Source organism: Saccostrea cucullata, unplaced genomic scaffold (assembly GCF_032062105.1).
Source record: "Saccostrea cucullata isolate Sc308-1 unplaced genomic scaffold, CSIRO_AGI_Scuc_v1 ctg14214, whole genome shotgun sequence".
Taxonomy (NCBI): domain Eukaryota; kingdom Metazoa; phylum Mollusca; class Bivalvia; order Ostreida; family Ostreidae; genus Saccostrea; species Saccostrea cuccullata.
The window spans coordinates 1-16,046 of NW_026919991.1; the positions used below are offsets into that span (position 1 = coordinate 1).

Here is a 16,046-nt window from a genome sequence, read left to right on the forward strand (position 1 = left end):
AAAGGTAGGTCAATGTGACCTACTTATGGTATTTTATAATCATATTATAATATCTTCAGTCTTAACTGGCTAAATATTATCAAACTTTGTAAGTTGATGCATTTTGGGTCTTATGATTCTAATAGAGTTGGAGGCTTCTAATAGAAGTGATAGATTGTACAATTTATCAGAAGAGCGATTCAAGGACCTTGGGCCTCTTGTTTTGAGTATGGAATTGTGTCTAGTGTGGTCACTGGTGATATATGTTTCTTTGATTTTGAAGGATTCAACACAACTGGAGCTGCTTAGAGAATTCATGAAACTTCAGAAGGAAATGATGATTATGCTGTTATCTATGTTGGAAGGTATGTTCAAAATGGAAAAGCAGCAAGTAAGAGAAAAGAGAAATATATCATTGGTTATACTCAGAAGTAAAGAGATGCATGCATTAGATAAGTATTGTGTTGAAAATGAATTGATATTGGAATCTATTGGAAATTATAAGTAATATTTATTTTGAGTAAACAATCTTTTTTCTGTGAATTTGGGATAGTAAAGCCTACTCTCTCTTTAATCAGGAAATGTGATGAATGGTCCAATAGGAAAACAGATGGTGGACACTCTTGTAGAGTCCCAGGCCAATGTGGAGGTAAGGAAATTTCTGAAAAATAAATATCTTTTGATATTTTATTAGATAGCTGTTAGTTTCAGTAGACCATATACAACAACATTTATCAGTTAAATCCTATTCTTGTGTCTGCATGTGTCTGGCAGCATTTTATTTGAAAGAAATCTTCCAAAAAAAAAAAAAGTAAAAATTTAATTTCATATTTTTTTTCCAGATGATTTTGAAGTTCTTTGACATTTTCCTGAAAATGAAAGATCTGACATCATCAGAAGCTTTCCTGGTAATCTGTTTTGTTTACTTGTTTTTCACTTCCAAGGAACATAGAGTAAAAATATTATCATTGCTAGAATAATGCCAGATTTTTATTTGTTTATTTATTTATTTTGATATTCATAATCATATGAAGAACATTCTTAAAAAACTTTTAGCAGTGAAAGGTCAGAGTTGTCATTTCCATGTTTTTCATGTAAAATACATCAACATGTATGTTTTCTTCAGGGAGTCTCTTGAAAATGAATTTGATTTTAGCAGAGATGGGTATAATCTGGGGAAAAATATCTTAAATATTGGTGAATTGTACATGTATTTTGTCTCGTGTCTTTTATAAGTACTTTTACCTTATAATTTTAGTCCTTTATATTAAGCTTTGGGCTCTGTAAAATTATGATTTCCTGTTACATTATAGGAATTTGATGCCAATAAGGATGGCTACATTTCAGCCAAAGAATTTAAACGTGCTATGGAGGCACAGAAAATGTATTCTCGGTGTGTAAACAAATGTGTCCCGTGTTGTGAGAACACAAACGTATTCAGCTAGCACTCTAGACATCTTTTTATATTTGTGCATCTCCTATAAAGCAGGCTGCAAGAATATTATGACCCTCTAAAAATGTCACCACCATTTAGCATCTGACAACATGAGGAATTATTTAGTTTATGTGTTTCAGACTTAACTATACTTTATGATTTTTGCAGCCTGCTCTCAATGTCTTCTAGCTTTAGTGTGTGTTGTGACTTTGTTATGGAATTTTAGGAATATGATACGAATGGTGACGGTTGGATATCCGTTAAGGAGTTCCGCAGGGCTTTAGATTCTATGAAGATTTACAATGAGTATGGCACTGTGTGAAAACCCCCTTGTTTAAGATTTTTGCACATGCACTGCAAGATTTGAAGTGCATTTTAAAGTTTTGATCGTAACATTTCCATCTGTTTTTGATGAGTGGTTTCATTGCCAGTAATGCTTTATCAAATTACTAAGCAAGATTCAATATCCCATGTCCTGTTAATAATTGTTCAACACATAGACTTATAATATGCCATAATGAGATTCCTTAAATATCATTTTAACTCAATGATTACCTGTACATCAGTTAATCTGAAGTACACAAAGCTTTCTGAATGAATTTACAATAAAAGATGCTCATAGTGAAGTGCCAAGGACTAACAATTAATGTAATTTGTTAAATACAGGAAGATTAGTTATCAGTACTTCTTAGAACCAAAGGGAATCACTGCTATAAGCTTAAATTCATTATAAGCATGTTTGCTATAAGTGTGTTTTACTGTAGTTAAAGAACATTCAGAAAAAAACTACCTCCAACACAATAATCAAGAATTTAAAACTTGAGTTGCCTTTTGAATCTAGCCAATACTGATTATGGAACAAGCAAACATTACTAAATGACAAAAAAAGGCATCCACATTTTTACTAGTTCTACCTCTTCATTGGTTGTATTACCATAAACTTTACAAATTCTTTAGGCATGTTCATAGGTTAAGACTTTCTAGATTTAAATAATAGAATATAGATTACCAACATGATTTCTTGGAGAAAATGCGGTCTTTGATGTAAAACCCTGCTCATTGTCTTTTGGTGTGTTTGTCCAAAAGAAAAAAAAAATGCAAACACATCTTCAGATTTCAATTCTAACTAAAAGTACTAGATTTTAACAGCATTTAAACATGTTTATTTACTTGCATGGAAGTTATTCATCCCTTTTTTTCATCATGTCTGTAAATGGTTAGCAATGTAAAGTCAGCATGTGCCCATTGATTGATGGTTATGTAAAATATTTAATTTTGATGAAATTAATTTTCTTTATTAGAGAGGTTTTAGATACCTCTCCTCTTTCATGATGATAGGACATCTAGCCTGGCTTGACACATTTGATATTAGCTCCTTGGTAGCTGAAGAATTTTAAGTTCTTTTTCTGTATTACACCATAGATATATCAATCTAATTAAAATTAGATGATACATCCACTCTCATACTCGTTACACTAACATCTAACAACATCCCATAGAGGGTCACACCAGAGGTCAAATTCGGAACAACTCTAGACTTATTCGCTTTAACAAATACAATGCAGGTGACGATTTGATTGGTTGATAGATTTTGACCTCTGACGTGACACTCTATGAGATGTTGTGAGATGTTATTGTAGCAAGTATGGGAGCTGATCTAAAATATAATTTTAATTAGATTGTAGACATATGGGCATGGAATTTTCTGTTTTCTTTTTTAATATCTGATTTTTAAAATTTACAAAAGTAGACTAGCAAGGCAAATGTGTTAAAATTCATCATCATATTTAAAAAAGAAATGAATAATGTAAATTTTGCTTTTACATGGCCAAGAATTTCTAAAATATATATTACATGTATAATTATTTATTTATTACATTTAAGTCAAACCTCAAAATCGCATATATGTAATAGTTACACTCTATATTGTATATATATTGTATATAATGTTCATATTGTATTTATATATTGTATGTTGTTACAGAGAGGAGATTGAGTACATCATGATGTGTGTGGACGCTAACCAGGACGGGAAGGTGGACTTTAACGAGTTCACCGACCGATTCCACAATCCTGCCAAAGACATCGGCTTCACAATGGCTGTCCTCCTCACTAATCTATCAGAGCACATGCCTAATGACCCAAGGTAGATAACATTACCTTCTGTCTATGGCAGTTTTATTTCATACTCATTTGAATGATAGTTATTAAAATCAATGCTTATTTTTATAATGTTTGACTTTGGTATCATAAACATCCTTTGAAAAGTGACTCTGTGACCTCTGCCTTGTCATGAATTTTTTTTATTCAACTCTGATATTCCAAACACTTGAACTTCCTGATACTTGGTTAGACTGTATCATGAAGAAGTTATAGTTATACAAGATCAGAATAATGTTGGACACACATGCTAAGCTCAAGGTATTAGACTCTTTAGTTGGAGAAAGATCATGATACACTGTGATGTTTTATATTTTTTAACAGATTGGAGAGGTTCCTGGAGAAGGCCCGTTCTGTACTGGACTACTTTGGACCCTATCTGGGCAGGATAGAGATTATGGGCAGTGCTAACAAGATAGAGAGAGTCTACTTTGAAATCAAACAATCTCACATTGACCAATGGGAGAAACCTCAGATCAAGGTCAAACCTTAGCATTCCAAGTCTTATGCTGTAACAATAGTGATATCATGCTTGGTATTTCATGTATGCTCAACATGTTTTATAATACTGTGTATATGATTCAATGTAGGAATCCAAGAGGTCCTTCCTGCACAGTGTGGTCAATGAAGGAGGTGACAAAGAGAAACTGGAGAGCTTTGTCAATTTCTGTGAAGACACTATCTTTGAGGTAAGATTTCTCCATATTTAGAATATAATCCATGATTTCCTATATGTGTTTCATTGATGAAATTTGAATCTTTATTGTATATATACTTGGGACATTGTTAATTGTTAAGTTAACACTGTGGTTATTGTGACCTTTAGATGCAGCATGCCACCAGTATTAGTGCTGAGGAGCAGAGGATGGCGGCCCTGAGGAGTGGGATGGGCCTCCAGGAGGAGAGTGGAGGAGGGTAGGTCATCGTCATCTCTGTTATTATTATCATCAATTTTTCTTCCCATTACAAATTATATTCTGTCAGTACACATCATGCAGTTGATACAAAGTAAAGTTCTGCGGGAGATACAAATACATATGAATTGACTATTAACCTTTGTCATTAATAGAGTGCTGGAGCCACTGAAGATGACCTACCGTTTCCTGTCTAATGCCGTGGCCACGTTCCTGTCATTTTTCACGTGGACAAACCTGAAGACGACTTACCAGGCCTTTAGGAGAATGACCTGGCCCCAGGTGATCTGGACGCTGGTCAAACTCTGTGTCAAACTGGCCTTCACACTCCTCACATTCATTTTCCATGTGTTCTGGTAAGTTCTGGATCATAGCATTACTATAGACCTGAATTTAATCAACCTGTTTAAGTTTGCACATTAATGTAATATGGACATGTACAAGTACCTGCTCAACTCATCTATTTTGCTATGTTTTGGGATTGCATTGTCTATTTCGTATCATTTAAAAGGACATTGTTGAAATTTGTGGTGAACATGATGAAAGGTGAGCAAGACAAAGAAACCGTAGAACAGCCAGAAATCCTAGCTCTTCCAGCACCCTCCCTCCCTGAGGAACAGAAGACAGAGCCTATACTGAATGGGGTTCCAGGTGTTCCCACAGAAGAAGGAATGTAAGTAGATATACAAATGTACATTTAGCTTTATATCCAAGATTTTCTATAAGATTAAGGTTCTAAAAGACACTGTAATTTTTATTTGAAACATTTTTGTGCTTTGGAAAAAAAAAATTATTTTTTGGAGGGGATTTAATTTCATGTTTAAAGGAGAAACATTACCCAATATGTGGCAGCATGGAATTTAACATTTATATATGAATTTTTGGGTCTCTTCGTACTATGAAAACAATGAGAATTTAACCCCTGTAAAAATGAGTGATTTGACAGTATGATAAATGTACTGCCTCTTATTTGTTACAGCTCTACCCCTACTGCTGTCCAGCAAGAGACCGGGACAGAGAGTCCAGAATCCACCACATCTACAGAACCAGCCACAGAGGTCACCCCACAGGTCAGTTGTCTCCAGGGGCAGAATTTTCATTCCTAGCTGTCTTATCTTTCATATGAAATAATATCCAAGAAACATGAAAGTATTGCTGTTCTTGTAAAAAGAAGTAAAATATGGGAGTATACCTCATGGGGGCATTGATATACATGACCATGTACATCTGTTGTATTCTTTTTCTTAGGAACCCCCTGTCCCACCAGCACCACCTATGCCCCCTCCCAGGACCTCAGCTGACAGGTATTTATAGTTACACAAATAGTCGCTAGAAGTAAAATTCATCTACGTAACATAGATCTATAAATTGTTATTGAGGAAGGAGTTTAAAGCTACCAACTAATGTAGTAAGAAATATTGAGGTATATATCGTAGGGATGTGCGATTTTATTGGTTTATCACAATTTTCTGTCGCGTACGTGATACGTATTGTGATACGGAGACCTAAAACCGGTATTTAGGTACCTATTATTAAGTCCAGAAATTATTTATTTGTTCAATCTTTCAAATTACAATTATAGAAAGTCTAAAAAATTTTGTTAAAGGTGAAAAGAGCGGCATCTTACCATCCAAACATGATTAATTTTATGTACATAAAAATTTTTAAAAAGTGAAATTTTGTCTTTCTAGCATATTTTTAAGAAAAGTAATGACAAATTTTTAAAAATTGCTTGTAAAAATATCATGATATTATCGTGATATTTTGATGAAAAAATCATGATATATCGCGATACGAAATTTTTGGTGATACCCATCCCTAATATATCAACACATTCCTTATAAAATCAATTCTATATCTTTGTTTCAGTAAATCCAAATCTGAGGAAGATGTTCCCTATGAGACTAAAGGATTTGATTATGGAAAATATGTCCTTGTGAGTTATGTTAATGTACAGTAGCTTTAAATGTTGTAGCTTTTAGTGAACATTATTTTTATATGAATAGAACTTTATGTATCCCTTCAACAGGAATATTACATTTATAGATATATATGGTAATCTGTTATGTGCTCATCATTATTATACATGTATATCTTGGAAATCTTGACTTGATATGAAAATTCAGTTTCTCGATATTAGTATATAATTTTCTTTTCTTTTCAGTATTTAAGTGTATTAGGACAGAAGTTAGTTTCTATAGGGGTAATGAACAATAAAGATTGATTTCTAAACATGAAATTATTCTGCCTTAGTTCCTTCACTGAAGTTTTCCTCTTCACTAATCCTTTTTCTGCTGATGAAGTTCAATATTTGTACACTGCACATTGCCACTGGGTCACGACAGTTTCTTTTGCTTAGGGGAAACAGTTTCAGAATGTGAAGGGATAATTTTATCCTTTATAATGTACATGGATCAGAGTTTTAGAGTTTTGGATTGGACACGATAATCTGATAAATTGCAGAAGATTGGAAATAAAACTGTGATTGTGTTTTATTCAGTTTCCATGTTCAATTCATGCATGATTCAGTGTTGTAGCATTCTGTCTTTGGAACTCAGCATGAACTTAATAAACACTTTCGAGGTACACACTGGCTTATGTTTTGAGAAAATGGCATGAAAGCTAAAGAAAAAAAGTTACGTATGTGTATTTAAGGATTTTTTTTAAAAAATGCATGGTTTTCACAGATGTTGAAACATTTATTTCCCTGAATTTATGTTTAAAAACTGAACTTAAAATAGTAAGATTCTTATAATCTTAAACATTAACAGTAACTTGCTTTAGTTTACAGTATGCAAGATTATAATAAATACTGTAATATAGTTTTTTAGTTGGTGTGCATTTTCTCGCATAATTAATGTATATAAAGATTTAATTTTATCTAAATTAATTAACAGCACAAAGAAATATACATGTGTTTTGTTTTCCAAAAGTAAAGCTTTAACTTGGAGCACTGTATACTAGCAATTTATAATTTCATATTATGTAGAGAATTTATTTTTTTCCCTAATACTTGTATTTACTTTATAAAACTAGTTTACTTAGATTGTGCTGTATACACCCGTCATGGCTTTAACTTGTCTAACATGATCGTACCATGGTTTTGTAGCTAGTGTCTGTAGCAGGTCCAACTTATTTTTATGACATAGATATGTAACAGTTACTGTAATTCTTATTTTGTATTTACAGAGTCTGTTTGCCCGTAATTTCTACAACTTTAAGTATGTTGCCCTGTTCCTTGCCTTTATTATCAACTTCCTCCTGCTCTTCTACAAGGTGAGAGTCATATATGTATACCATACAGATTTAATCTACAATCTCCAAATGAAAGGATACATATTTAATCTACAATTCTAAATGAAAGGTTAATCTAAATAATCTTTTCTTGTACAATATTGACTTAATTAAGAGCTCAGACTGTAAATGCTTGGATGAATTTGCAAGTTTTGTTTATACATTGCAATCTTTTCATCACAGGGAAAATGATTTATTTGTTATTGCACAGGGGGATAAAAACATATTCAAAGTTCTGACATTTGATACTATGTATTACTACCCGTTATATCCTCATGTGCAGATTTGTCATTTTTGCTGTCTCTTGATATTAAAAGGTCAACAAGGTGCCCCATGAACAAGAGGTGTCAGACGGGAACCAGACAGAAGAAGAAGAGTTTGACGAGGTAGTTACAATGCAGGGAGAAAACTACATGCAGATTGTTGCCCGACTTCTGGCTGTGGTCCATTCTCTGGTTTCATTTTCTATGCTGATTGCCTACTACTGCCTTAAAGTGCCTCTAGTCATCTTCAAGAGAGAGAAGGAGATTGCCAGGAAGTTGGAGTTTGAGGGATTATGGGTAGCTGAACAACCAGGAGAAGATGACCTCAAAGGTCACTGGGATAAACTGGTTCTCAACACACAATCCTTCCCAGATAGCTACTGGGACAAGTTTGTTAAAAAGAAGGTTAGCACTTTTAAGGGTGACTTGTTTCTGCAGAATGCTTTATTATAATGAGCCTAAGAGCTTATTTATGCAGACAAGAAAAAAAATGGGTAGAATTTTCCTAGAGAATCTTAAAATTGCTGTACTCATTTAAGGGTCGATCATCATGAGAAAAATTTTTCACAAATACTTGTTCAGTAAGAAAGAAAGATTTTGACCTGTAAACAGTAAAATTTTGTACTCTAAAAACTAAAAAAATTAAGCTGTTCTCATGAAATTATTTCACAAGGAATGATGGCTGTTAAGATTTACAAAACTTTTAATGTGAATTTTCAAAGGTACTTGTGCTAGGTATGCTGAACAGTATGACTATGAAGCTATCAGTAACTTACTGGACAAAGAAGATTCAATCAAAATTGAAGAAACCAAATCTTCAGGATTCTTCCCAAGTTTGTAAGTAAAATAATATGTGCATGGAAATTAAGATTTAAGGATATGCTAAATACAATTAATTAAATGTGAAGATAATAACCTATTTCAGCTTGTAATGATCCAGCCAAAGAAATTTTTCTCATAAATTTATCTTTTACAAATTTTTTATGCTTCTTTCTTTGTTATAACTCAAATTTACCATACTAAATTTAGGTAGATGTACTTGATGTTAATCATGTTTCTCAATTTTTTATAGATATTAAATCTTCACTAAAGTGGTCAAGTCAAACATAATATTTCAACTCCCTAGAAATGTTACATTTTAAATTTCTTATGTCTGAATGCATGTTCCTGAAATTGTTGTTCATCCTTCAAAAAATTTTTACTGAGTTGTCTTGCAACTTGTTTTGTCTTATGATTATTAGATGATGATGTACATGTATTTCTTCCTTTAGCTTGTTCAATGTAGACTGGCAGTATCAGATTTGGAAATGGGGAGTCATTTTCACAGACAATGTAAGTATACATTGTCACTCGTGACATATAGGTCCTTTGGGCTAGGTGTAATAAACTAAGTTTATTGTTGTAAAATATATTGTATTGTAACAATACACGTATCACTATAATAAATAATTTACTTTACTTTACTATCACTAGGTATATTTTATACTGTACATGTACAAATGATATACATTTGCAATGATGATGAATGTCTTTTTCCAGTCTTTCCTCTACATAGCATGGTACTTCATCTTTTCTGCCATGGGAAATTTCAATTACTTTTTCTTTGCTGCTCATTTATTGGATGTTGCCATTGGTTTCAAGACACTAAGAACCATTCTGCAGTCTGTAACCCACAATGGAAAACAGGTACGTATGAATGTGATTACTGTAGAAGCACAAATTTACGTGGGGATAAATTTCGTTGATTTGTCATCCGTAATAGTTTCATGGACATTTAATTTCGTTGTTTTGACAGTAACTCTATTCAATATATAGTTATGTTGGATTTAATTTCGTTGATAATTGTTAACCCACAAATATTTGTGCTTTTACAGTAACTAAATTTCACAATTTGACTTGTGAAGTCAGAAATCAGTTGCTTTAGTTGCTTCACTGAAATTGTAAATAATGACCATTCTCTTGACAGCTGGTGCTTACTGCAACTTACTGCAAATATTGACTGTTTTTGACAGCAGCTGCTGAACATTGACTAACTGTAAATATTGACCTTTTTACTTGACAGCTGGTGCTGACAGTGATGTTGACCAGTGTGGTTGTCTATATCTACACTGTTATAGCCTTCAACTTTTTAAAGTTCTACGTCAAAGAAGAGGATGGTTCTGTTGACTATAAGTGCCATGACATGCTAACTGTACGTATTAGATTATTGTCTTACTTTATTTTATTTTTCTAATGGTAAATAGAAGAAATACCTTCTTTGCATTCAATTTTTATATGATCATCTCTCAGTTGCTAGGGACAGTTGAATCTTTTTTCCTCCATTCGTTCAAATCATATCTTGTTCTGTTTTAGTGTTTTGTGTACCACTTACACACTGGAGTTAGAGCAGGAGGAGGAATTGGTATGATACTACAAAATTTACTGATCCACACACAAATCAATTTATATATTTATCTTGCATTAATACATTAACACCTCTCTTTGCCATGTAAGTTGTGTATTATAGCTGAGTTTGTTCCTCCTTTATACAGGTGATGAGATAGAGCCAGCAGATGGTGATCCGTTTGAGGTGTACAGAATTCTTTTTGACATCACTTTCTTCTTTGTCATCGTCATTCTTCTAGCCATCATTCAAGGTAAGGACAACCAGTTTAAGACCACCAGCTAAACAGAACACTGTATGAAATGTTCAGTTTCTGTGTTAATGTAACAGAGACAGGTTATGCCTCCCCTTGGGATTGAGCCTGATGCCTCTGGCTTGCCGAGAGCCAAGCTACCGTAATTTTTCGGGTTATAGGTCGATACTTTTTTTCTCCAGAACCGCTGGGTCGCCCAATATATGAATTCGACCTTTCTAAGGCTCAAGTTTACGAAAAATGCCCCCAAATCAATAACATTTACGTAAATTTCAGAGCAAATCTGTGCCACTTTTATAACTTTTTTCATTATTTTACGCAGAAAAATTAATGCCTTGGTAAACAATAAAATATTTATTCTATAGCTTTCTTACAAAATAAATTCCATTAAATATCCGTTGATGACAAAGGAAAAAACTGTGCTTCGTCAAGTTTAATAATTTCTCAACGTGTTATTCCATTGCCATCATGCTGTAGCCATCTTGTGTATTTAGGAAGTCGCTATCGTTTACTAAAAGTAAAACCGCAACCGTATCAAAATTTAAAATACGGAAAATATTTCAAGATCACAAGTGTAGTGTTTTACCATTAATTAGTAGATTGATAAATTGAAATAGTATTAATTTTTCTATTGTTTAAGTCTTATATTTATTTTAATGTAAAATGAGTGAAATAAATTGTTGCCAGTCAATTCCTAAAAATCGTTTTGAAAGATAGTTTGAAGTTTTACAAGCAATTATGGAAATATACATGCGGATGATAAAAAATTAATTTTATTGATATGTAGTTTTACAAGCAAAGAATTAGTAATAAATGCAGGTTACAGAAATATGATTTAAGACAGAAATATAATTTTAACTGATATTATAAGTTTTATTAAAAGATTCTTCGTACACAAGAAGTACACTAAATTACCGCCATACAAAGATTGGCTTCTAACAAATTTTAATTGTCTGACAGATAAAAGGATTTACACTGTGTACACGCAAAGGTTTCAACACCTGTGTTGGATTAATACCCGCAGGGCATGATTAGCAAATCCATGTGCCGTTATAGGGTATTAGTGTCACACATCATTGAACAAACAAAGCGTTAAGCCATGAAATTCATAATGACTGTCAAATTGTGGATGTACCGCCACCGGTACTCTCAGTTAAATTTATAAATTAAACTTACAGCGTGGTAATATTATTTCAATTCTTTACTGTTGCTTTATATACATTCAATGGTCGTTTGCGGGTTTTAGCAAATCCCTGAAGAACAAAAATGAAAATGGCGGACATCGAAGCAATTGTCGTCCACCGGTAAATAACTAACTGAATAAACTATATTAGGAATGTGTCCAAGTTGTTCTGAAATCAGAATTATTATTCTTTGATCTCGGGTATTTCCCGAATTATAGCTTAAAATAAGAAACGTATTTACGTGTTATTTTTGCCTCTGGTTTAACAACAGTATGAATCTACGGAGGCATTGAACAGGCAAGTTGGAGAAAAAAAAGTAGTAACACAATTCAAAGAAGTTTTAACTACATTTTTTTATAAACTTTATTTAAATGCTGTACTCATTAAAATACTTGTTTGTTTTCTTGATACCTTCATGTCACGGAATTGCCCCGGTAATTTTAGAGGTTTACCTGTTCTGATACGTTGTATCTGCGTAAGTTTAGAAAACGGGAAACAAAGCCTCGTACTATATAGTAAGTTCGTCCTATCTTAGGATTTTTCAAAAATTAAGGCTGAAAATGAGCCTTTCGACCTATATACCCCATTGACCTATAACTCGAAAATTACGGTAGTTGGAAGCCATGTATCACACACTGCAGTCAGTGGTTGTTATAAAATTGAAAATGAGTTGTGTTGTTTTATTATTCACTGTATTACTAAAGATTTGATTATTGATACCAGCAGATAATTTTACCACAGGTTAAATTACTGGTGTATGTTATTCCTACAGGTTTGATTATTGATGCCTTTGGAGAACTGAGAGATCAACTTGAACAAGTAAAAGAAGATATGGAGGTAAGAACATCTACCAAACAGTGGTCACTTGTTTTGAAAGAGTTCTGGCATTTTATTTAAGATCATTACATTTTGAACATATTTATTTTTCAGTCTAAATGCTTCATCTGTGGTATTGGAAAAGAGTATTTTGATAAAGTCCCTCATGGTTTTGAAACCCATGTCATGAAAGAACATAATTTTGCCAATTACATGTAAGTTGAATTTCTTTTGTCAGTATTCCTAATTTTATTTCATGTGTTTTCTCAAATATTTCAGGATTCCTTTGCTAGCAGTAACTATAAAACAATATTTTCATGCCATTTTGAATGTGAACATAGTTAACTTTTAGTACAAGTAAATCTGGGAAGTTTCTAGTATGCCGGTCCCCAGAAACACGCGATTTCGCATGAGCAGTTATTTCCCTTGCCGTTGCTATGCAGAATGTAAACAAACCACGATTTCCCACTCTCTTCAACAAAACGCATCCGATTGAGTGATTAGGGTTAGGATATATAGTTTTTAAAATTGGGGTTGTTTTATAAATCCACTCTGTAATCTTTCTGATTTGGGCTAATTTATGTAATTTTTGCTTACAAAAGGCACTATGACTTTTGTGACCAAAAACTTGCATGAATCAGCCTGTTGAATCGTGCCGATATCTTACACTTTGGTTTAGTTCATGAAATTTTTGCTTTACAAAGAACACGAAAGTTTAAGAAATGAAAGTTCGGGAAAATCAACTCCATTGTCGAAACATTACGATTTTCAGCGCTGAGTTTAGGCAAGTTATTGTAAAAGCGACTTACCGTCAACTGCAGCTCGATATCCTGACCTCCCAATCATGTCCAAATATTCAGAATATTTTTCTTTTCAAATCGATAATGATGCACAATTCAATCCATCGATGACTAGTAATTAGCTAACATTTGTTAAATCCCTGTATTTCTCACACAAATCACGCAATTTTAATAGCATTGCACTTTGAGTCCTATCAGGCATTTCTTCATTACATCAAAATACAAGTGATGCATCTCATGAATATTTATGAGATTACGTCAAAAATTGATCATGTGACTACATTCCTAAACAACGCAAGATGAAGATTTACTTCCTAAACAAGTACGTTATTTTACGAAATCTTTTAATTCTCATTTAAAAAACTGTGTTTAAAAACCAGTTTTTTAAACCCAATTTTTCACAAGGAACACGAATTTGGAGTCAAATTTGCAATTTGTGGCTCCTTTTTCGATTTTGTCGTCGCTCACGCGATCGTCTATATATTGTACACCTATTTTAGCGCCATATTTATGGGGACCGGTATACTAGAAGTGTTCCGTAAATCTAGACAGGCATTTTTTAAGTTCTATGTAATATATATGTAAAAGTATAGATTTTGTATTGCTTAAGTTTAAGATTTTCCCATTAGGTTTTTCCTGATGCACCTGATTAACAAGCCTGACACAGAGTACACAGGCCAGGAATCCTATGTGTGGGAGCTCTATCAGCAGAGATCCTGGGACTTCTTCCCTGTGGGAGACTGCTTCAGAAAGCAATACGAAGACGAGGGGGACAAGAGCTGAACAGCTGACTGTCTACTCTTAGGAATTATCACTGACTTGTCACTGAATTATCACTGACTTGTCACTGACTTATCACTGACTTCAGATGCAAGTCCCTGATCATGCTTCTTTGATATCAATATTGGGATGTACACATATAGGGAGATACAGTATTTTGTGATCCTTTTTGTATTCTGCACCTTTTTTCTTTGTGTTATGACAAGCATCTGAACGTTTTATAATTACTGAGTTCTGCTTTTGTGTACCATAATGCAGAAGTTAAATCTGGAAGAGAGTGGAAGAGATTCTGTATTAACTTTATACTGAGCAGTAATTAAGTGATGTGTATATGTATGTTGAAAAGACTGACAGACAAGAAATAAGGAGTGAATGTTAAATTGATGTGGTTTTTGTCTCACATGGTATGTGAAGTTTGTTGGAGAATTTACCCTTTGATATTTTTGTCTCATTTGTTTTAAAATTTTAAAGCTTTTGACAATCTTCATGTTGAATTGTATTAACCCTTTTGTGAGTTTACTGTGATGAAGTGCAATATTTTCCTCTGATTTTTTTTTTTTTGAATTTCTGTAGTTCTTTGTCATACATTTACATGATTCTATTTATCATGATTTGTTTTCATGTGCAATATTTTGAATGCCCTAAAAAAGGTATGTTATTTATTAGAAATTTATGGTTTTTAACACCTACTTTTATTTATCTATTTAATAATAAAGAACAAAAAATAATTCTGTTTTGGATCTTGCTTTGAGAGAGTCATGGAACCAATGGTTTATGGACCTTTGGGGAGTGGTACATATAACCCAAAAGTAGGTTACATTGGCCTCAGAACTGGATGGTACACAGTGAATCATGCTTGTGTTTAATCTTGCATGGCTATGAATCTCCAATTGTCAGTTAATTCATTTATTATATAATAAGTGTTTCATTTGCAACTGTTGCTACTGGTCTGTTCAACAAATTTCTTGCACTAACACTCGAAGTCCACAATATACCACCACCCATTCTGATTCTACACACAAGTACACTGTGTACTCTGAAGTTAATATCAAAAGTATGGCACGCCAAATTCACAAAAATGAGCTAAACCTAGTTTCACAATTGATAAACTAAGTTTATCAACTGTAAACTATAGTTTACAAACTGTAAACTATCGTTAACGATTCGTTAACTATAGTTTTCATCTGTAAAACTATATTTAACAGTTGTAAACTATAGCTTACGAATGCTAATCAAAGTTTATCTGTCTGTAATAAGTGTTAACAATAGATTTTGTTGATAAACATAGATTCACGTTTGTAAACTATAGTTTACAATCGTAAACTATAATTAAGAGTTGTTAATCATAGTTTCACAAATCGTGAAACTATATTTATCAGATCGTTAACTATAGTTAACGGTTTGTAAACTATAGTTTACAAATCGTGAAACTGTATTTATCAGATAATCTATGTTTTGCAATCGCAAATGATTGTTTTCAGTGTTAAGTATAGTTTACGGTTGTGAAACATAGATTATCGCGTTAACTATGGTTTACAGATGTAAAATATAGATTAACGTTGTTAACTATAGTTTACAGTCCGTAAACTATAGTTTACAACCGATAAACCTAGTTTATCGACTGTTAAACTATGTTTAGCTCATTTTTGTGAATTGGACGTGCCATACAAAAGAATGCTGGAATTCCTCATTGACAACATTTTAGATTTCAGATCAGACCGTATCTTGCAACACACTTTGGGAGTCCAATGACCAATAGGCATTAATTGTGATGATTATTAGCTG

The 16,046-nt window shown here is 33.0% G+C and overlaps 1 protein-coding gene across 1 annotated transcript; it reads left to right on the forward strand.

The window, feature by feature from the left end:
- Positions 1-260: 260 nt before the first annotated feature.
- On the forward strand, positions 261-14,989 carry LOC134241343 (ryanodine receptor-like). The gene is made up of 25 exons (XM_062723416.1): positions 261-344; positions 558-628; positions 822-887; positions 1,293-1,372; positions 3,399-3,560; positions 3,899-4,055; positions 4,165-4,263; positions 4,401-4,489; positions 4,644-4,844; positions 5,000-5,161; positions 5,468-5,558; positions 5,737-5,792; positions 6,358-6,424; positions 6,653-6,691; positions 7,678-7,764; positions 8,100-8,466; positions 8,768-8,882; positions 9,317-9,377; positions 9,585-9,731; positions 10,108-10,236; positions 10,398-10,446; positions 10,577-10,681; positions 12,638-12,702; positions 12,796-12,896; positions 14,111-14,989. Exons 1-25 carry the CDS (start codon positions 296-298, stop codon positions 14,262-14,264), a joined length of 2,769 nt encoding a protein of 922 aa, XP_062579400.1. The 5' UTR covers positions 261-295; the 3' UTR covers positions 14,265-14,989.
- Positions 14,990-16,046: the final 1,057 nt, after the last annotated feature.